Raw genomic sequence first — 24,092 nt, 5'->3', positions numbered from 1 at the left:
GCAGAAGGCTTCAGCTGGAAGACGAAATATAAAGCCAATTTCTTTCGAGTATTTTATTGTCAACATGTGAGTTTCCTTTCGACAGTGACAAGTGTTTATTACGCTTAGTATCCTGGAGGCAATAGTGAAGGATACAGTATCCTGGAGGCAATAGTGAAGGATACAGTATCCTGGAGGCAATAGTGAAGGATACAGTATCCTGGAGGCAATAGTGAAGGATACAGTATCCTGGAGGCAATAGTGAAGGATACAGTATCCTGGAGGCAATAGTGAAGGATGCAGTATCCTGGAGGCAATAGTGAAGGATGCAGTATCCTGGAGGCAATAGTGAAGGATGCAGTATCCTGGAGGCAATAGTGAAGGATGCAGTATCCTGGAGGCAATAGTGAAGGATGCAGTATCCTGGAGGCAATAGTGAAGGATACAGTATCCTGGAGGCAATAGTGAAGGATACAGTATCCTGGAGGCAATAGTGAAGGATGCAGTATCCTGGAGGCAATAGTGAAGGATGCAGTATCCTGGAGGCAATAGTGAAGGATGCAGTATCCTGGAGGCAATAGTGAAGGATACAGTATCCTGGAGGCAATAGTGAAGGATACAGTATCCTGGAGGCAATAGTGAAGGATGCAGTATCCTGGAGGCAATAGTGAAGGATGCAGTATCCTGGAGGCAATAGTGAAGGATGCAGTATCCTGGAGGCAATAGTGAAGGATACAGTATCCTGGAGGCAATAGTGAAGGATACAGTATCCTGGAGGCAATAGTGAAGGATACAGTATCCTGGAGGCAATAGTGAAGGATGCAGTATCCTGGAGGCAATAGTGAAGGATACAGTATCCTGGAGGCAATAGTGAAGGATACAGTATCCTGGAGGCAATAGTGAAGGATACAGTATCCTGAAGGCAATAGTGAAGGATACAGTATCCTGGAGGCAGTAGTGAAGGATACAGTATCCTGGAGGCAGTAGTGAAGGATACAGTATCCTGGAGACAGTAGTGAAGGATATAGTCGGTATCCTGTATGATAGGATAATATATGCTGCAATACATAGGGAAATATTTTATATATTGATAGAGAAGCGCTAAACCAATAGGGAGCATTCAACGCCTAGATAAACTGAATGTGATTAGATTCGATCCGAGGAAAGAGATAATAGCACCAGTTCTTAGGATCAAGAAGCCGTCACAAGCAACAAACACCATCCATCCCACTGAAAGAAGTAAAAATTCCTGACCCACTAATCAGAGATGGACGAATAAGACGTTTCCAACAGTCCTAGACTCTCATCTATATGGTCCAGGACAGACCGAAACTTCGTCTAATGTCATCTTCAATTTATAGCTGTGCAGTGGTTAAAATGAAATGCATTTTTTTACGACTGTTATTAATTAAAGGTTAGAAATATGGTCATGGTAAGTAATATTAAATATTATCTGAATTATTTTTGTTATTATTATTATTATTGTTGCTGTTATAATAATGACATTATTATTGTTGCTGTTATTATTAATTATTACATTCAAAAGGAATCGCTAAACCCGTAACTGGTTTACAGCCACTGGAAGTGGGAGGTAATTTGGTCTTATTCGAGGTAGGAGAGGGTAACTTTAATTCATTGGATTAAAAGCCTTTCACTAGCATCAAGGTAAACTCTTTCTCTCCCTCCTGGAAGGCAAGACAGATCAGAAACGCCTATAATAATACCTCGAGTACTCGGATTGTGTTGTGGTTCTGGGTTCAGAACCTTCAATGCAGTGCTGGAAATTAGCGAGTGTCTGCAGTGAAAAGGGGATAAGAACTGAGTTCCCTCAGAATAGAGTTAGGGCAGATCTTCTCTAAGAGCTGCGTCAGGAGGAATTTCTCCCAGCTTCTCCTGACAAACAGAATTCCCCCACCATCGTGATGTCGGTGTTCCACTGAAAGACGGCGCCAGACGGCACAGTGCCAGGTGCAGTGAGAGCTCAATCCAAATGGCGTACTGCCGACAATAGCAATAGGAAAAAAAAAAGACATGTGGCAGAACAAGTTTCTCTTGGGACAACGTATCACTCTGGTATCTTGATAAAGCTCGACACAGAGAAATACGTTACACTAAACCTTGCTTTACCACTTGTTCTTTCTTCAGTGAGAGGTGAAGGGAAGCGCCAGTGTCTGGTAAGGGAGTGTAGTCACCAGGCAAGAGAGAATAACAGTGGCTTTACCGTGTCTGGTAAGGGAGTGTAGTCACCAGGCAAGAGAGAATAACAGTGGCTTTACCGTGTCTGGTAAGGGAGTGTAGTCACCAGGCAAGAGAGAATAACACTGGCTTTACCGTGAAGATGTTTAGTGTACAACAAGAACAGCTGATGGGAAAAAAAGAGGTAGGTGAAGCAGACTTGAAAACTTGAAGTTAAAAATCTCAGGGGTAGGAAGTCTCGGAAAGTAAGTAGTAAATGAAATCTCAGAGAGCAAGTTAGAAGTTTCAGCCAGTAAGATAAAAACTTATAAAGTTAGCAGTCAGAGAGTAACTTAGAAATCTTAGAGAATAAGTTAGAAGACTCAGAGGGTAAGCCAGAAACCTCAGAAAGTTGAATGTCTCATGAAATAAGCTAGAAATTCTACCATAAATATAAGAGATCAATGGACTGCAGTTTTGAAATAACATATACATATGTATATGCATATAAAATTTATTAATAACTTATAATACAATATAAAAACATTCAATTAAAATTATGATACTCCTAATGCCAATTAAAAATATGAATTATGTATAATATAAAAATCAGTATGAACTATTCAATGAAGATATTGGTGTTTTTGATGCGTGGTGTGCGATAGTGTGGGTGATGTTGATGTCTGCCCAGTCCCATTATGTCAGGGTTGTCGAGCAGCTGGTTGAGGTACCTAGGGTTCATGAGTGGATCTTGGGCCACGTGAGGCAGATGGTGAAGGTATTTAGGGCTCATGTGAGGGTCTTGGGGACGTCTTCCCTTCAGCATGTCAGCCGGAGTGAGGGACGTCACTTTACCTCTGATGTTTGATGGGGTGCTTAGCCCTGCCTGCTGCACCTTTGTCTTCAGTAGGTTGGGATCAGACAGTCTGTTCATCAATTCGTAGAACCTCGCATGGCTGAGGTGCTGCCTCAGGCGATATAAGAGATAAATATCGCCAATCTTGCAGTTGTTCGCCACGCCTTGTACTGTTTCCCGAATTCTGTCATTGACATAAGCAGGCTTGGCGGTATGTAGAATATACACTTGCACACTGGGAACCCACATCAAGACGAGATACAAAATGTAACAACAGGTGATGAAGGTTAATATGATCAACCACAACCACAAACCTAAAAACACTTTCTCATAGAGTTCCATGATAGTTAGGTGGCAACCAAATTTTTCATTGCGTTTATTCACCAGTTTATTGGTAGGAGTAAGCTCACAGGAAGCGAAAGGTGGAAAAGTTTGTGACATGTAGTCTGTGAATTTCCATGGGTCTCTGTCAAAGGGATAAGACTTGAAACCATACTGAATAAATCGCCCTTGCAAGATGAAGTCTAGAAAGTATATAGCAAAAATGTCAACCATTAACGCTAATACATTGACAGAGAGATATTTCCAGTACAGACCATTGTGAGTTCTGAGGTTATATAGGATGTATCTGGCCGCCCGTTCCACGAGTTCTCGCTCCGTCAGGTCGTAGCGAGGGGCCTGACTCGCTAGGTCTTCTATAAGCTTTTTGCATCTCGTGTTGTCAAATATTTTGGAGACTTTTCGTGGGATGTAATATACTGCAGCCAGGAGAAGGAACGACCAGGACACCCAGCGGTAAAAGAGTAAATAGCGCCTGGAACCGTTCTCGTCGATGTAAGGATAGGAGAGGCAGATGTTCATGTAGTCGAGGCGGATTTGCGTCTCAGCGTTAAAGTGTGACACACAGGTGATGACTGAGCGATAGTACCTGTGGGAGAGACGACAGGTCAATACATGAGGGATACATATATGATGTCCGAGTAAAAGTAACTGCAGAAGAGATAGGTCAATACATATAAGGAAAGAAAGGTAAGCACATGCGAAACTTACAAGAGGTACCTGAGCGATAGTACTCGCAGGAGAGACAACTGTGGGAAACACAAGTAATGACACGGCTATAGTACCTGCAGGGAGACACAAGAGACAGAGAAATCCCTACAGTCACCACTTGCAAAATGCAACAGAAAAGTTGTTTTATGAAAATAAATATCGAAAGCCCTTCTCTTTAACTTTATATTAAAAGACTGAAGCTCTATCCACTGTGATGGTATGAGATTAGCCATGTTTATTATTGTGCTTAAACTAATATTGCCAAATACATAAAAAAAATCATATATATTGAGGTAAATCTAAAACATTATATTGCGAGGTTATGTCTCTGATAACATTCTCCTTGTACTCCATTTTCCTCTTTCTCTTACTCCATCTATAACAAAATTATGATCCGAAATATCAGTCGTGTCTCTAAAAACAGGTACATGCTAAAAAAAAAAAAAAAGTATGTGCCCTTCTACCTTTTATCCACTAACATAAAATTCAGCAGATTTTTTTTTTTCATTGGACGCTTCATTATACTTCATAATTTTTTTCTTCTTGACACATGGATCGCTTATTACCAAGTATCTTTCTGAGCGCAATTTAATTAAAAGTTTTCCATTGTCATTTATACCTGCTACCACAAACTTTATCCCGTTCACATTACCCCTTCGATTCCTGTCTGTCTGTCTGTCTGTCTGTCTATCTGTCTGTTTCTTTCTCTCTAAACATCAGCTTAGGGAGAGAGAGAGACAGAGAGACAGAGGCAGACAGACAACCTCTCTCTCTCTCTAAGCTGATGCTTAGAGAGAGAGAGAGGTTGTAACTAAAAAAATGGATTATTGTCTGAAAAAGAAGGAATTATGGTAGTATGGAATATTAAAGATTTTAGCAATAACAGCCATCAATGGAGCAGAGCAAAACTGTTAGCTAAAACATATTTTGGAGCAGAAGAGAGGAATTGATAAGGTCATCAATAAAGGAGAGTGGTCGTCTTATTAACTAATTCGTTCCTAAGAAAAGAGAGATATAGAGCATGATAGTGTGGTTGCAAAATAATCAAAGAAAAATCCGAAAGGTTTCTTCCAAGGATTTGAGAAAATCTGGGTCCTCTTAAAACTAACTCTGAACTACTTACTGATATGAGGAAGAAATGTGCTCGATTTTTAACAATTATTTCCTGTCGGTCTTAAGAGAAGAACACAGAGAAAATACAGTTTATTATTACAGATAACCTGAGTAAAATGAACAACGTAATGTCACAGTCAGTAGAGACATCGCTATCCAACTTGCGAACCAATTAAAACAAAATATAGCCTCGTGCTTCGACTGTTTTCAAGGGTTCGTAAAGAATAAAAGACAACTTAGTGAACCGCTAGACAGTCGTTTTCAATATATCATTATAAACGGATATCATGCCCGATATGTGGAAAATAGCCTTTTGTTTTCCCTGGATATGTGGTACACGATAGAACAGTCACTTCGGTGGGAAAGTCTAAAAAACTGTTGAATTCGGGAGGTAACCCGTATCTCGGGAGAGGCGCCTTTAGCACGCAGGATGCAGAATATCTTAACATTAATGCTGCAACACCGTGGTAGTGCTGTTGGCGGATCCGATGGCAGCAACAAGTGAGACCAGCGGAAGATTTACCAAGCCGGGAACTCTCCCTTTACCCAAAGATCTGTGGAAAGTCTACTAAGGCAGTAGGACTCCTGACGAACCTGATTACCAACGGGACTTAACTGAGGGGAGGAGGAAGATGAGGAGGCTTCCAGGACTAGCTAGAATTAACTTTATCATAATTTCCTACAGAACCGTTATTACTACTGCCGCCACCACCACTACAACCAGTACCACCACCATTCTAACCCCTACCGTCCGCCATCACCACCATCACTGCCACAACCCCCCATCCCCAAACCATCATCACCACCCCAATTATTCCACCCTGGTACAATATTAGACCATCAGCTTATCCTTAACTGATATGAACCGAGACATCATTTCCGCTCTTCTCACCTTATGTGAGCTTCCACATAAGACTGCTCTATTAGAGCTCTAAAAGAGCTTTAATACAGGACTCTTAAAAAGTCTGTATTAGGGTGCTTTAAAATCTTTCCAGCCCTCAAATCTCTCAGGAAACTCTCTAACCTATCCAAGAGCACTACCAGAGCTCTCTTAAGAGCTCTTTCAGATAACACTTAGAGCTCTATTAGAAAACTCTTTGAGTTTTCTTAGAAAACTCTTAAAATTCTTTTACATCCCAAATAAAATCTCTCTCAGAATTTCTTAGAACAAACACTTTCAGAGCTCTCTTTATTAACCATCATTCAGAGAGTCGGAGTGAGAGTAGCCAAGGTGTTCGTTCTTACTCAGAATAAAATAACAGTCATATCATAAGCATAGATACCAACATATACAATTAGAAATATTTATTGTTACTGTTACTGGTTTAGCAGTTGTTATTGTTGTGAGTATTGCATTCACAGAGAAGCGCTAAACCTATAGGAGTCAAACAGCACCGGAGTAAGGGGGGGGGAGTGTGAGTAGCTAAAGTGCCTGGAATCAAGAGTACTACAGTAGTATCAAGGTATTGTCCTTGATCAATATGTTCAGCCTTCATTACCATCCCGTGCCCAGAGAGACGGGATATACACTCGGACAGTTGTATTTATCTCAGCGAAAATATTCTGAGAGCTTACTTTAATCCGTATTTTTTTGGAATTAGAATATTGTTGTCTAGTGGTGTAAATGATACGTGCAGTCTGATTAACCCTAGTGAAGTGGAAAGGCTTTAAATTCCATTAACCAAAAAAACAGTGCCCAGTGAGCCAACAATTCCAAGCCAAAATTAGAAACAGATGCATTCTTCCTAAACAACAAAAACTCTCTCCTAAACAATTGAGGCACTGTGTTTAAAAAATAACACCAGGCCCGTTGGCCTGGTGGCTAAAGCTCCCGCTTCACACACGGAGGGCCCGGGTTCGATTCCCGGCGGGTGGAAACATTTCGACACGTTTCCTTACACCTGTTGTCCTGTTCACCTAGCAGCAAATAGGTACCTGGGTGTTAGTCGACTGGTGTGGGTCGCATCCTGGGGGACAAGATTAAGGACCCCAATGGAAATAAGTTAGACAGTCCTCGATGACGCACTGACTTTCTTGGGTTATCCTGGGTGGCTAACCCTCCGGGGTTAAAAATCCGAACGAAATCTTATCTTATCACTCGTATTTATCCATCCACTTAAGCGGCTTGCGGCACCCAGCTGACCTCCCAGAACCACTGTACAACAGGCAATGATGGCTATGCTAATTGAAGCCTCAGTGACGACGAGATGAAGCAAGGTTAGAGGGGTAGAAGGTAGACAGCAGAAGACTCCACAGTCCATATTGAGGCTATCTAATGAGAATTACCAACAACAGTCTAATTACCTTTAACTATGTCTAGACAGTTAAGATTAAGATAGTATAGCACTTCTTCCGGCAGTGTGGCCAGAGGAATAAAGGGTATATATGTATATATCAATGCACCACGCAGAAACAAGCGGGTATGTGTGTGTGTGTCTGTGTGTACTCACCTATTTGTACTCACCTATTTGTGGTTGCAGGGGTCGAGTCATAGCTCCTGGCCCCGCCTCTTCACTGATTGCTACTAGGTCCTCTCTCTCCCTGCTACATGAGCTTTATCATACCTCGCCTTAAAACTATGTATGGTTCCCGCCTCCACTACTTCACTTTCTAGACTATTCCACGACTTGACTACTCTATGACTGAAGAAATACTTCCTAACATCCCTTCGATTCATCTGAGTCTTCAACTTCCAATTGTGACCTCTTGTGTCTGTGTCCCATCTCTGGAACATCCTTTCTTTGTCCACCTTGTCTATTCCGCGCAGTATTTTATATGTCGTTATCATGTCTCCCCTGACCCTCCTGGCCTCCAGTGTCGTCAGGCCGATTTCCCTCAACCTTTCTTCGTAGGACAATCCCCGTAGCTCTGGGACTAGTCTTGTTGCAAACCTTTGCACTTTCTCTAATTTCTTGACGTGCTTGACTAGGTGTGGATTCCAAACTGGTGCTGCATACTCCAGTATGGGCCTGACGTAAATGGTATACAGTGTCTTGAACGATTCCTTACTGAGGTATCGGAACGCTATCCGTAGGTTTGCCAGGCGCCCGTATGCTGCAGCAGTTATCTGATTTATGTGCGCCTCAGGAGATATGCTCGGTGTTATACTCACCCCCAGATCTTTTTCCTTGAGTGAGGTTTGCAGTCTTTGGCCATCTAAACTATATTGTGTCTGCGGTCTTCTTTGCCCTTCTCCAATCTTCATGACTTTGCATTTGGCAGGGTTAAACTCAAGGAGCCAGTTGCTGGACCAGGCTTGCAGCCTGTCCAGGTCTCTTTGTAGTCCTGCCTGATCCTCATCCGATTTGATTCTTCTCATTAACTTCACATCATCTGCAAACAAGGACACTTCTGAGTCTATCTCTTCCGTTATGTCGTTCACATATACCAAGAACAGCACAGGTCCTAGGACTGACCCCTGTGGAACCCCGCTTGTCACAAGCGCCCACTCTGACACCTCGTCACGTACCATGACTCGTTGTTGCCTCCCTGTCAGGTATTCTCTGATCCATTGCAGTGCCTTTCCTGTTATGTGTGCCTGATCTTCTAGCTTTTTCAGTAACCTCTTGTGAGGAACTGTGTCGAAGGCCTTTTTGCAGTCCAAAAAAATGCAGTCGATCCACCCCTCTCTCTCTTGTCTTACTTCTGTCACCTTGTCATAAAACTCTAGTAGGTTTGTGACACAGGATTTTCCTTCCCTGAAACCATGCTGGTTGTCAATTATACACTTGTTTCTTTCCAGGTGCTCCACCACTCTCCTCCTGATGATCTTCTCCATGACCTTGCATACTATACACGTTAGTGATACAGGTCTGTAATTTAGTGCCTCATGTCTGTCTCCCTTTTTAAAAATTGGGACTACATTTGCCATCTTCCATACCTCAGGGAGTTGCCCAGTTTCAAATGATGTGTTGAAGATCTTTGTTAATGGCACACACAATATCTCTGCTCCCTCTTTAAGGACCCACGGAGAGATGTTGTCTGGTCCCACCGCCTTTGAGGTGTCAAGTTCGCATAGCAGCTTCTTCACTTCCTCCTTGGTTATATGTACCTCATCCAGCACTTGCTGGTGTACCCCCCTGTTCTGATTCCCTGGAGTCCTACTGGTTTCCACTGTAAATACTTCTTTAAATCTCGTGTTGAGCTCCTGACATACCTCTCGGTCGTTGCTTGTGAATTCCCCATCACCCTTCCTCAGTCTGATTACCTGGTCCTTGACTGTTGTTTTCCTCCTGATGTGGCTGTACAACAGCTTCGGGTCAGTCTTGACTTTCGATGCTATGTCATTTTCATATTGTCGCTGAGCCTCCCTTCTTATCTGTGCATATTCATTTCTGGCTGTGTGTGTGTGTGTGTGTGTGTTTGTGTGTGTGTGTACTCACCTAGTTGAGGTTGCGGGGGTCGAGTCCGAGCTCCTGGCCCCGCCTCTTCACTGATCGCTACTAGGTCACTCTCCCTGAGCCGTGAGCTTTATCATACCTCTGCTTAAAGCTATGTATGGATCCTGCCTCCACTACATCGCTTCCCAAACTATTCCACTTACTGACTACTCTGTGGCTGAAGAAATACTTCCTAACATCCCTGTGATTCATCTGTGTCTTCAGCTTCCAACTGTGTCCCCTTGTTACTGTGTCCAATCTCTGGAACATCCTGTCTTTGTCCACCTTGTCAATTCCTCTCAGTATTTTGTATGTCGTTATCATGTCCCCCCTATCTCTCCTGTCCTCCAGTGTCGTCAGGTTGATTTCCCTTAACCTCTCCTCGTAGGACATACCTCTTAGCTCTGGGACTAGTCTTGTTGCAAACCTTTGCACTTTCTCTAGTTTCTTCACGTGCTTGGCTAGGTGTGGGTTCCAAACTGGTGCCGCATACTCCAATATGGGCCTAACGTACACGGTGTACAGGGTCCTGAATGATTCCTTATTAAGATGTCGGAATGCTGTTCTGAGGTTTGCTAGGCGCCCATATGCTGCAGCAGTTATTTGGTTGATGTGCGCTTCAGGAGATGTGCCTGGTGTTATACTCACCCCAAGATCTTTTTCCTTGAGTGAGGTTTGTAGTCTCTGACCCCCTAGACTGTACTCCGTCTGCGGCCTTCTTTGCCCTTCCCCAATCTTCATGACTTTGCACTTGGTGGGATTGAACTCCAGGAGCCAATTGCTGGACCAGGTCTGCAGCCTGTCCAGATCCCTTTGTAGTTCTGCCTGGTCTTCGATCGAGTGAATTCTTCTCATCAACTTCACGTCATCTGCAAACAGGGACACCTCAGAGTCTATTCCTTCCGTCATGTCGTTCACAAATACCAGAAACAGCACTGGTCCTAGGACTGACCCCTGCGGGACCCCGCTGGTCACAGGTGCCCACTCTGACACCTCGCCACGTACCATGACTCGCTGCTGTCTTCCTGACAAGTATTCCCTGATCCATTGTAGTGCCTTCCCTGTTATCCCTGCTTGGTCCTCCAGTTTTTGCACCAATCTCTTGTGTGGAACTGTGTCAAACGCCTTCTTGCAGTCCAAGAAAATGCAATCCACCCACCCCTCTCTCTCTTGTCTTACTGCTGTCACCATGTCATAGAACTCCAGTAGGTTTGTGACACAGGATTTCCCGTCCCTGAAACCATGTTGGCTGCTGTTGATGAGATCGTTCCTTTCTAGGTGTTCCACCACTCTTCTCCTGATAATCTTCTCCATGATTTTGCATACTATACATGTCAGTGACACTGGTCTGTAGTTTAATGCTTCATGTCTGTCTCCTTTTTTAAAGATTGGGACTACATTTGCTGTCTTCCATGCCTCAGGCAATCTCCCTGTTTCGATAGATGTATTGAATATTGTTGTTAGGGGTACACATAGCGCCTCTGCTCCCTCTCTCAATACCCATGGGGAGATGTTATCTGGCCCCATTGCCTTTGAGGTATCTAGCTCACTCAGAAGCCTCTTCACTTCTTCCTCGGTTGTGTGCACTGTGTCCAGTACTTGGTGGTGTGCCCCACCTCTCCGTCTTTCTGGAGTCCCTTCTGTTTCCTCTGTGAACACTTCTTTGAATCTCATGTTGAGTTCTTCACATACTTCTCGGTCGTTTCTTGTGGTCCCTCCTCCTTCCTTCCTTAGCCTGATTACCTGGTCATTGACTGTTGCTTTCCTCCTGAAGTGGCTGTATAACAGCTTCGGGTCAGATTTGGCTTTCGCTACTATGTCATTTTCATATTGTCGTTGGGCCTCCTGTCTTACCTGTGCATATTCGTTTCTGGCTCTACGACTGTTCTCCTTATTCTCCTGGGTCCTTTGCCTTCTATATTTCTTCCATTCCCTAGCACACTTGGTTTTTGCCTCCATGCACCTTTGGGTAAACCATGGGCTCATCCTGGCTTTTTCATTATTCCTGTTACCCTTGGGTACAAACCTCTCCTCGGCCTCCTTGCATTTTGTTGCTACATATTCCATCATCTCATTAACTGGCTTCCCTGCCAGTTCTCTGTCCCACTGAACCCCGTTCAGGTAGTTCCTCATTCCTGTGTAGTCCCCTTTCTTGTAGTTTGGCTTCATTCGTCCTGGGCTTCCTGCTTCTCCCTCCACTTGTAGCTCTACTGTGTATTCGAAGCTTAAAACCACATGGTCACTGGCCCCAAGGGGTCTTTCATATGTGATGTCCTCGATATCTGCACTACTCAAGGTGAATACTAAGTCCAGCCTTGCTGGTTCATCCTCTCCTCTCTCTCTTGTAGTGTCCCTTAGGTGTGTGTGTGTGTGTGTGTGTGTGTGTGTGTGTGTGTGTGCGCGCGCAATGAGATCACAGTAAACAGGTGATATCACAAAATGCAGAATAACCACTGTGAAAAAAAATAGTGATATTCCAAGCGCTTTCGTGATTTCTCACATTATCAAGGAGCTAATGAAAGTTACATTAAAAGCGTTAGAAAAATGAGAAGTGTAAGGAAGGAAAATGGATCTGCTGCAACTGTGTTGACAGAGACCTAGAAAATGTATGGATGATACGAAATATGAGTAGTGAAAAAGTACGCTACAATACTCATTACGAGTACCAACGAGACTCACCACGAGTACCAACGAGACTCACCACGAGTACCAACGAGATTCACCACGAGTACCAACGAGACTCACCACGAGTACCACACTGAGAGGAACTGGCCCAGGAGGTAGCAGAAAGTCCAGCGGTAATGCATCCTGAGGACAAGTCCGTCGCACGTAGCAGCACATATCTGGTTGGCTCTGCTCTTGATCAAGTTGACTATGGTGCCCAGCAGGGAGCGGATGTCCAGGCCTCCCCCGAACACGGGAGCCATACTGCTTCCTGCTGGAAAGAAACAAAAGTGATTAAGTAACTTTGCACCTAAAAGCGTGTTATGGCGGTTTTGGTGTTAAACGTGATCAGAAAAAATGCGTAAATTACGCTTATCATTTGAAGACAACTCAAGTTGATAAAGAAAAAACAGTAAGTGAAGATGTGAGTGCATTATATATAATTTAATATCATTTTACAAATAATTTAATATAATTTTAGAAAATAATTTTAAATGAGCTCTTGCTAATTAACCAGTTTTACCTATTCGGCACGAGACACACACACACACACACACACACACACACACACATATATATATATATATATATATATATATATATATATATATATATATATATATATATATATATATATATATATATATATATATATATATATATATATATATATATATATATATATATATATATATATATATATATAATATGAGACTGTATAATAAGTGAAAATAGATCAGATTTTGTATGTTAAAGTGCATAAAATTTTGTATGTGAAGTGCATGAAATGTCATATATGAAAGTGGATGAAATTTTACGAGCATGTATGAGACCTTATGTGAGTACATGAAACCTTACATGTGAAAGTCAATGAAACCTTATGTGAGAGTGAATGTAATCTTATAGGTGAGAGTGCATGAAGGCTTATACTTTACCGGACGAAATCAGTTTAATGGAAGATGTGAAGCTTAGGAAGTCTGGCGGTGTCGACAGAACGTTGAGGGGAGACCTACTGAATGTAAGCTATGAACTCTGACAGTGTGGAAAGAATATCTGGGGTGATCTATCGAATTTAAGCTAGGGCTAAACAAATTACTGCTTGATACGTTTCTTGTCTTGCTTCTAGTGGCATAAAAACTTGTGGCATAGACAATCGCCTTTTGTATGGGATGTGCATAACATTTGGTATGAGATAGATACAACCTTCGGTATGGGATATGTACAATATCTGCTTTTTGAATGTGGGTATCCTTTGGTACTATATGTGTACAGTTTATGGGTTGGGATAGGTAAAATCTTTGGCATGCGATATGTACAAGAGAGGCTTGTTGAATGGTGTATAGTATCAGAAGAGATTTCGCCCACAAACAGGGAAGCACTGAATATGACACTGAAAACTCATGAGTTACAGTGATTCACTGCAATGATAAGCTAAAGCTAGTTTCCTAGATGGAGTACTGAACTAACAGTAAATATAAAGAAAACTTGATTTGTGTGTTCCTTTTAACCTAACAGTACTTTGTTTTCAACCTACTATAACTCTGGATGTAGGCACATTTCGACAGTCACTCCAATCATGAGTGATATGCCCGAGGATTCATATTATTAGGCTGCTTTTTCTTACTATGCCCAGTCACAGTTCTCACGATAAATGTCTCTCAAAGAGTGTACTATATTTTAAACAGAAAATTATTCACCTTGAACAAACCAGGACTCTGGTTAATAATAGTTTAGGACTCGTATATGATCAGAGAAGTTTCAAATATGTTTTGGGTCATTAGTGAGTTATTAATAACTAGCTCGTCAGTGTAACGCTAGTCGATAGTAAATTTCTCAGTATTTCTGATCTGATAATAGTCCATAACGGACCGAAACGTTGTTTTGGGTTGTGAATTGTTCCAGCCATGATACTGCGACTTTTATTTTTCGAAATAAAAGAATTCACATAAGTTTTCATAAGATCTCTGTAGTTATGTAACTCGTCGTCTATAAATCATCAAGTTGTTTATTGTGACGTCAGACAGTGGCCATGTTTAACGGGATATACACTCGCTTTTTTTAGAACAATAAAATGATGATGAATCGGTAATTACCAGATGGTTGGAAAACAACTGCTCGGTGCAGGGATGATTAAATTAATGGGGTGGGAGGGACAAGGCAACAGGAGGCGGTGTTAAGGATGGTTGATATAGTCGTCCCTTAAATTTAAAGCCTATCGACCACACAAGAATCACTGAGTCTCCATGTCACCTCTACATCACCATAGAATAAGGACTAAAATAAACTCTCGGCGTATAAATGTTGAGATACGCATCTCTCAACGTGTATATGTATACCCTAGGATTAAGAAGGAAAGAGTTAGTTGTTAAAGAAGAGGGAGTAGCGCACTAACACTTACTTATCTTCATGTTACAGTTCTCCAGCACAGAAAATCACGTTTGGTGAGGGGTATGTATATTATAATTTCATTTATTGGATATTTACAACAGTGTGACAGGTCCTTAGCTCCGAACTATAGACCAATATGCCTAACCTCCATAGTGGGAAAATTTATGGAATCAATAATTGCCGAGGCAGTTCGTAGCCACCTTGAAAAGCACAAATTAATCAACGAATCTCAGCATGGTTTTACAAAAGGGCGTTCCTGCCTTACGAATTTATTAACTTTTTTCACTAAGGTATTTGAGGAGGTAGATCATGGTAATGAATATGATATTGTGTATATGGACTTCATTAAGGCTTTTGACAGGGTCCCACATCAGAGACTATTGAGGAAAATTAAGACACATGGAATAGGAGGAGAAATTTTTTCCTGGATAGAGGCATGGTTGACAAATAGGCAGCAGAGAGTTTGCATAAATGAGGAGAAATCAGAGTGGGGAAGCGTCACGAGCGGTGTTCCACAGGGGTCAGTCTTGGGCCCCCTGTTGTTCACAATCTACATAAACGACATAGATGAGGGCATAAAGAGCTACATCGGCAAGTTTGCCGATAACACCAAAATAGGCCATCGAATTCATTTTGACGAGGACATTAGAGCACTCCAGGAAGATTTGAATAGACTGATGCAGTGGTCGGAGAAGTGGCAGATGCAGTTTAATATAGACAAATGCAAAGTTCTAAATGTTGGACAGGAAAATAACCATACCACATATAAACTAAATAATGTCGATCTTAATATTACGGATTGCGAAAAAGATTTAGGAATCCTGGTTAGCAGTAATCTGAAACCAAGACAACAGTGCATAAGTGTTCGCAGTAGAGCTAACAGAATCCTTGGCTTCATATCAAGAAGCATAAATAATAGGAGTCCTCAGGTTGTTCTTCAACTCTATATATCCTTGGTTAGACCTCATTTAGATTATGCTGCACAGTTTTGGTCACCGTATTATAGAATGGATATAAATGCTCTGGAAAACATACAAAGGAGGATGACAAAGTTGATCCCATGTATCAGAAATCTTCCCTATGAGGATAGACTGAGGTCCCTAAATCTGCACTCTCTAGAAAGGCGAAGAATTAGGGGGGATAGGATTGAGGTGTATAAATGGAAGACAGGAATAAATAAAGGGGATGTAAATAACGTGCTGAAAATATCTAGCCTAGACAGGACTCGTAGCAATGTATAGTGATCATTATGCAAAAAAAAAAAAGGAAAATTAGAAGGTGTGATGGTATTGATTTTTTTTCGGAGCTGTGAGGGGGAGGGGGCCGGGTAAACCCCTGTCACTGAACATCACTGATAGATGCGTAGTATCACTGATCTTTCAGGGAATTATACCTTTTTCGTGTCCAGATTACCCAGTACCCTGCTTTGTGTGGTCTTATTTTGTGTGGACACTTATTTTGCTTTTGGGGAGAGGAGGCCTTTTATGGGGGTCTCATTCGTATCGGGATCCCTTTTTGCGTGAGAGATCTCTTTCGTGTTGTAACCCCTTTTGCATGGGAGTCCTGTTTATGTGAGGGTCCTGCGGATGCAGCCCAGGTTGCCGCCCTCTTTAATCCGGCACTTGTTGAGATGGTTGTGCTATGTAGAGAGAGTGAAGTAAGATACTGTAGATTGATCATGAGAGTGGATAAATCCCACGGTGGATGGAAAGAGGTGTAGTGTACGTCTCAGAAAGGGATGGAATGAAGGTGTGAAGAAATTTTGAGAGGTAAAGCTTGAACATCGAACAGGCAAATGTAAAGCAAGTAGCGAATGGGATTTGACGAGCTGTTGGAGTGTACGCACTGAAACCGGTGAGCAGAATCTGAGTTTGGGAACTGAGAATTACAATTCCTGTACTTTGAATGAAGTGTAAGGATATTGAGATTTTATTAGTCATCCTTGAATCGTAATGTTTTCCCTTTTTTGTAGAAAAAATAGCTAGGGTGCGAGCGATAGTGAAGATATTTTTTTTCTTTGGACGTAAAACGGCCGATGTGTTGCAGAATTCGTTTAATACCTGCCATTCTATGTATTTATCCAAGCCCTTTCACCGTATATTTTTGAAGCTTCATAGACTGAGTAATATTACCGTAGGGTGAAAATCCTAGATGGAGATACAAGATTGTAGAGATACGGCAAAGTAACATAAACAGGGATACCAGAGATTGTTGATACAAGGAAGAAAATTAGAGATACTAAACGATGATGATACAAATGGTTATACCAAAGGATGTTCATACAACGAAGGAATCTAGATGGAGATACTAAAACGATGCTCTACAACGAAGGCAATTAGAAAGAAATACAAGAAAATGGAGGAACGTAGATTTAGATATAGGAAAGCACAGATACAACGAAGGAACATGGATGGAGATACCAGGGGCTGTAGATGCAACGAAGGGACATAGATGGAGATATTAGAGGCTGTAGATACAACGAAGGAACAGATGGAGATACCAAAGGCTGCAGATACAAGGAAGGTAGGTGGAGACCAAGAGAACATGCTACAGATGATGGGGGTTGCAAGGAAGTAATGTTGTAGCTGCTTTGTTTACCACTCAGGAGGGTGGGCAGGTGGGCAAGTGATCCATCACGACGCTTGTCTTCACGATGATACGCCCTATTCCCGCCTCGTCTTCCCTTACCCCACACACAAAACCCACAATCTGTTTTGGTGAGAGCATTCGACTCACAATTCCAAGGTACCGGTCCCGATTCCATGGCACGGAAAGTCATATATGTAAGTTTCCTTACACCCCTGCTGACCCAGCCCACCTAGCAGTGTTAGCCGACTCTTGTGGGTCACATCCAGGAGATAAAGTATTAAAAAACTCTAGCTCTGCCGAAATGCTATAGCCTCTGAGAGGACATTCCGGTCTTGTGTGCAAGAAATTCCAGCGACTGCTGGAAGTGTTCAAGTGTTGGATAAGGGTATTCGTGCAGCTAATGATGCTCGGAAGAATACAACCTTAACAATGTTAAGCTCTATCCTGCCACTTTCCCCCATGCCCCCTCCTTATACGCACACACACACAAGGAATGATCTTATATTCGATAACCAACACGATTTCAGGGAGGGGATATCCTGTGTCACAAACCTACTGGAGTTTTACGACAAGGTGACAGAAGTAAGGCTGGATCAATCAGGAGACCTAGTCGTGGACCGGACCACGGGGGCATTAATCCCCGGAATGTTTTCCATGTAGACTCCAGGTAGACAGGTAGGCCCACATTGGAGTAAGCAGCACCAGTATGAAACCCACACCTGATCAAGCACGTCAAGAAATTACATAAAGTGCAAAGGTTTGCAATAAGACTAGTCCAGAGCTAAGGGTATATCCTACGAGGAGAGGTTAAGGGAAATCACCCTGAAGTCACTGGAGGACATGAGGGATAGGGAACACATGATAACGACATATAAAATACTGAGAAGAATTGACAAGGTGGATAGGGACATGATGTCGCAGAGATGAGACACAGCAACAAGGGGTCACAACTGAAAGTTGAAAACTCAGATGAGCTACAGGGATGTTAGGATGTATTTCTTTAGTCAAAGAGTTGGCAGGAAGTGGAACAATCTGGAGAGTGATGTAGTGGAGGCAGGATCCTACATAGCTTTAAGGAGAGATACGATAAACTCATGAAACGGGAAGAGAGGGGATCGAGTAAGAGACGAGGCCGGGAGCTGCGAATCGACCTTTGCAACCCCAAACAAGCGAGTACAAATAGGTAAGTACACACACACACACACACACAGGAGATTTAAGGAAGTTTTTACAGTAGAGACAGGAAGGGCTGTGAGAAGACAGCACAGAAGGGAACATCAAGAGGGAATATACCAACAAGTGTTGGATGACATACGAACAACTGAGGAGGAGGTGAAGAAGCTCTTAAGTGACCTTGACACCTCAAAGGCGATGGGACCGGACAACATCTCCCCATGGGTCCTTAGAGAAGGAGCAGAGATGCTGTGCGTGCCTCTAACCACACTCTTCAACACATCCCTTGAAACTGGGCAAATACCTGAGAAATGGAAGAGAGCTAATGTAGTCCCCATATTTAAGAAAGGTAACAGAAACGAGGCACTAAACTACAGACCTGTGTTTCTGACATGTATTGTGTGCAAAGTCATGGAGAAGATTATCAGGAGGAGAGTGGTCGAACACTTGGAAAGGAACAAGATTATAAATGAAAACCAGCATGGGTTCATGGAAGGCAAATCTTGTATCACAAACCTCCTGGAGTTTTATGACAAGGTAACAGAAGTAAGACACGAGAGAGAGGGGTGGGTAGATTGCGTTTTCCTAGACTGCAGGAAGGCTTTTGACACAGTTCCCCACAAGAGATTAGTGCAGAAGCTGGAGGATCAGGCGCATGTAAAATGGAGGGCACTGCAATGGATAAGGGAATACCTGACAGGGAGGCAGCAACAAGTCATGGTACGTGAAGAGGTATCACAGTGGGTGCCTGTTACGAGCGGGGTCCCACAGGGGTCAGTTCTAGGACCAGTGCTATTTTTGATATATGTGAACGACATGATGGAAGGAATAGACTCTGAAGTGTCCCTTTTCGCAGATGACGTGAAGTTGATGAGAAGAATTAAATCGGACGAGGATGAGGCAGGACTGCAAAGAGACCTGGAGAGGCTGGACATGTGGTCCAGTAACTGGCTTCTCGAATTCAATCCAGCCAAATGCAAAGTCATGAAGATTGGGGAGGGGCAAAGAAGACCGCAGACAGAGTATAGGCTAGGTGGACAAAGACTACAGACCTCACTCAGGGAGAAAGACCTTGGGGTGACCATAACACCGAGCACATCACCGGAGGCACACATCAACCAAATAACTGCTGCAGCATACGGGCGCCTGGCAAACCTGAGAATAGCGTTCCGATACCTTAATAAGGAATCGTTCAAGACACTGTACACTGTGTATGTTAGGCCCATACTGGAGTATGCAGCACCAGTCTGGAACCCACACCTGGTCAAACACGTCAAGAAGCTAGAGAAAGTACAAAGGTTTGCAACAAGGCTAGTCCCAGAGCTCAAGGGAATGTCGTACGAGGAAAGGTTAAGGGAAATCGGACTGACGACACTGGAGGACAGAAGGGTCAGGGGAGACATGATAACGACCTACAAGATACTGCGGGGAATAGACAAGGTGGACAGACATAGGATGTTCCAGAGAGGGGACACAGGGACAAGGGGTCACAACTGGAAGCTGAAGACTCAGACGAGTCACAGGGACGTTAGGAAGTATTTCTTCAGCCATAAAGTTGTCAGCAAGTGGAACAGCCTAGCAAGTGAAGTAGTGGAGGCAGGAACTATACATAGTTTTAAGAAGAGGTATGACAAAGCTCAGGAAGCAGAGAGAGAGAGGACCCAGTAGCGATCAGTGAAGAGGCGGGGCCAGGAGCTGAGTCTCGACCCCTGCACCCACAATTAGGTGAGTACAATTAGGTGAGTACACACACAGACACACACACACACACACACACTCAGACGAGTCAAGGAGATGCTAAGAAGTATTTCTTTAATCATACAGTTGTCAGGAAGTGGAACAGTCTGGCAAGTGATGTAGTGGAGGCAGGAAGCATACATAGTTTTAAGACGAGATATGATAAAGCTCTTGGAGCAGGGAGAGCGAGGACCTTGTAGCGATCAGTAAAGAGGCGGGGCCAGGAGCTATGTCTCTGTCCCTGCAACCACAAATAGGCGAGTACAACTAGTTGAGTACACGTGAAGCTGTGGACTCAACAACTAAACCGAGATTAATAACAACAACGTCCATAAAATTATATTTTCTCCAACAAGAATTTAAATTAATTCGACAGCGAAATGTAATAATATTCACTAGGGTAAATATTTGCAGTAAGCCATAACAAAATGGTTTACAAATTTGCAAAATGTATATTATAAAAATGCGACCAGAAGCACTGGAAAGGTTCCCTGGATGAAAGAAGTGCAGGAAAAAAATACGATAATTGCATCCAAGCTGACACAATGACGCGAGAATATATAACGGGAGGAATAGTACATATGACGTACTTAAAGAAAATCCACTGTAGTAACCGAAGTAAACTCATTATAATACCAAAAGAAGAGTCACAATTCTGTGGCTGGAATAAGTCATCAAAAACCCGATTGTAGGAGTGGATGTTTCGTCCAAGACCATTATCAAGTCAACTTGAGAAGACAACTCTTCAGGCATGAAGGGTTCCAGGATTTTCAACACTCTTCATATGTAGGGAAAATTGTCAATAGGCCCGTAACTCTTCACGAGGAGCCTTGACAACTTCCTCCAAACAGCTGCTGATCAGCTGGGTGACGGTGACAGCTGCTGATCAGCTGGGTGACGGTGACAGCTGCTGATCAGCTGGGTGACGGTGACAGCTGCTGATCAGCTGGGTGACGGTGACAGCTGCTGATCAGCTGGGTGACGGTGACAGCTGCTGATCAGCTGGGTGACGGTGACAGCTGCTGATCAGCTGGATGACGGTGAAAGCTGCTGATCAGCTGGGTGACGGTGTCAGCATCACAGAGACTGCAACAAACACTAACAGGGTCATTCTTATTCGTCAGTATTCCGACGACAATATGTTAGCTAAAAGGACACAGGTGCCACCAAGAGGCCATGTTTCTCTCACCAGGAGTGAAACGTAGGAGCAATAAATACCTCAAAAATTAGGGACCATATCACAGCGACATGGACTGACTCTTTACGCTCCAGCCTTGACTCAGAAAGAATTTTTCTCACAACACACATATATGTATGTGTGTGTGTGTGTGTGTGTGTGCGCACCTAGTTGTGGTTGCAGAGGTCGAGTCACAGCTCTTGGCCCCGCCTTTTCTCTGGTCGCTACTCCTGCTCCAAGAGCTTTATCATACCTCTTCTTAAAGCTATATATGGATCCTGGCTCTACTACATCACTTCCTAGATTATTCCACTTCCTGACAACTCTATGACTGAAAAAATACTTCCTAATGTCCCTATGATTCATCTGAGTCTTCAACTTCCAACTGTGACCCCTAGTTGCTGTGTCCCATCTCTGGAACATTCTTTGTGTGTGTGCGTGTGTGTGTGTGTGTGTGTGTGTGTGTGTGTGTGTGTGTGTGTGTGTGTGTGTGTGTGTGTGTGTGTGTGTGTGTGTGTGTGTGTGTGTGTGTGTGTACTCACCTAGTTGTATTCACCTAATTGTGGTTGCAGGGGTCGATACTAAGCTCCTGGCCCCGCCTCTTCACTGAACGCTACTAGGTCCTCTATCTCCCTGTTCCCTGAGCTTTATTATACCTCGTCTTAAAGCTATGTATGGTTCCTGACTCCGTTACATCACTCGCCAGACTGTTCCACTTCCTGACCACTCTATGACTGAAGAAATACTTCCTAACATCCCTGTGACTCATCTGCGTCTTCATCTTCCAAGAGTGACCCCTCGTTTCTGTATCCCCTCTCTGGAACATCTTGTCTCTGTCCACCCCTGTCTATTCCAAGCAGTATTGTGTATATTGTTATCATGTCTCCCCTAACCCTCCTGTCCTCCAGTGTCGTCAGACCGATTTCCCTTAACCTTTCTTCGTAGGATATTCCCTTTAGCTCTGGAACTAACCTTGTCACAAACCTTTGCACTTTCTCTAATTTCTTAACGTGCTTGACCCGGTGCGGGTTCCAAACTGGTGCTGCATACTCCAGTATGAGCCTGACGTACCCGGTGTACAGTGTCTTGAAAGATTCCTTACTTAGGTATCGGAACGCTAATCTCAGGTATGCCAGGCGCCCATATGCTTCAGCAGTTATCTGGTTGATGTGTTCTTCCGGAGACATGCTCGGTGTTATACTCACCCCAAGATCTTTCTCTTTGAGCGAGGTTTGCAGTCTTTGTCCACCTAGCCTATACTCTGTCTGCGGTCTTCTTTGCCCTTCTCCGATCTTCATGACTTTGCATTTGGCGGGGTTGAATTCAAGAAGCCAGTTGCTGGACCACGTGTCCAGCCTGTCCAGGTCTCTTTGAAGTCCTGCCTGGTCCTCATCTGATTTAATTCTACTCATTAACTTCACATCATCTGCGAACAGGGACACCACAGAGTCTAACCCTTCCATCATGTCATTCACATGTAACAAAAATAGCACTGGTCCTAGGACCGACCCCTGTGGGAACCCGTTCGTCACAGGCGCCCACTGTAATACCTCATCCCATACCATGACTCGTTGTTGCCTCCCTATCAGGTATTTTCTGATCCATTGCAGTGCCTTTCCCGTTATACGCGCCTGATCCTGTGTGTGTGTGTGTGTGTGTGTGTGTGTGTGTGTGTGTGTGTGTGTGTGTGTGTGTGTGTGTGTGTGTGTGTGTGTGTGTGTGTGTGTGTGTGTGTGTGTGTGTGTGTGTGTGTGTATGTGTGTGTATGTGTGTGTGTGTGTGTGTGTGTGTGTGTGTGTGTGTGTGTGTGTGTGTGTGTGTGTGTGTGTGTGTGTGTGTGTGTGTGTGTGAGAGAGAGATAAATGAATGCGTATGTAGATACAAAATGTGTGAATAGTGTATGTAAATATATGCGAATAAATATGTAATAAATATGGGAATACATGTCAATAATGCATAAATAAGTTACGTAAATTAATATGTAAATAATTTATGAATATGCAAATAAGGCTCATGAAACACAAGAGTATCACAACTGATGATTGGAGACCAGGAGCTACAGCACGAGTACACACACACGCGCACACACACACACACACACACACACACACACACACACACACACACACACACACACACACACACACACACACACACACACACACACCCACACACACACACACACACACACACACACACACACACACACACACATGCAGCTCATGCATGCAGGGCAAAGCTCCTGATCATGGGTGACTTTAACCACAAGGAGATCGATTGGGAGAACTTGGGCCCACATGGGGGCCAAGATACATGGAGGGCTAAGATGATGGAGGTGGTATTGGAGAACTTCATGTACCAACACGTAAGGGACACTACAAGAGAGAGAGGAGAGGATGAACCAGCAAAGCTGGACTTAGTATTCACCTTCAGTAGCGCAGATATCGAGGACATCACATATGAAAGACCCCTTGGGGCCAGTGACCATGTGGTTTTAAGCTTCGAATACACAGTAGAGCTATAAGTGGAGGGAGAAGCAGGAAGGCCAGGACGAATGAAGCCAAACTACAAGAAAGGGGACTACACAGGAATGAGGAACTACCTGAACGGGGTTCAGTGGGACAGAGAACTGGCAGGGAAGCCAGTTAATGAGATGATGGAATATGTAGCAACAAAATGCAAGGAGGCTGAGGAGAGGTTTGTACCCAAGGGTAACAGGAGTAATGAAAAAGCCAGGATGAGCCCATGGTTTACCCAAAGGTGCAGGGAGGCAAAAACCAAGTGTGCTAGGGAATGGAAGAAATATAGAAGG

At 43.4% G+C, this 24,092-nt stretch overlaps 1 protein-coding gene across 2 annotated transcripts in view; it reads right to left on the bottom strand.

Annotated features, from left to right (window-relative positions):
* Positions 1-2,652: 2,652 nt before the first annotated feature.
* The window catches only part of LOC128700697 (innexin inx2), a 37,162-nt gene continuing 15,722 nt past the window's right edge, over positions 2,653-24,092 (bottom strand). The window contains exons 2-3 of one of the 2 annotated variants that reach the window (XM_053794018.2): positions 12,298-12,490; positions 2,653-3,938 (exon numbers count right to left, since the gene is read on the bottom strand). In XM_053794018.2, coding sequence (XP_053649993.1) covers positions 2,774-3,938; positions 12,298-12,479 — 1,347 coding nt within the window. In that variant the 5' untranslated portion in view covers positions 12,480-12,490 and the 3' untranslated portion in view covers positions 2,653-2,773. The remainder of the gene's footprint in view (positions 3,939-12,297; positions 12,491-24,092) is intronic. The other variant, XM_053794026.2, reaches the window with a different exon arrangement.

Source organism: Cherax quadricarinatus, chromosome 20 (genome assembly GCF_038502225.1).
Source record: "Cherax quadricarinatus isolate ZL_2023a chromosome 20, ASM3850222v1, whole genome shotgun sequence".
Lineage (NCBI taxonomy): Eukaryota > Metazoa > Arthropoda > Malacostraca > Decapoda > Parastacidae > Cherax > Cherax quadricarinatus.
Note: the sequence above shows the minus strand (reverse complement) of the source record. Positions and strands in the feature narration are given on the sequence as shown.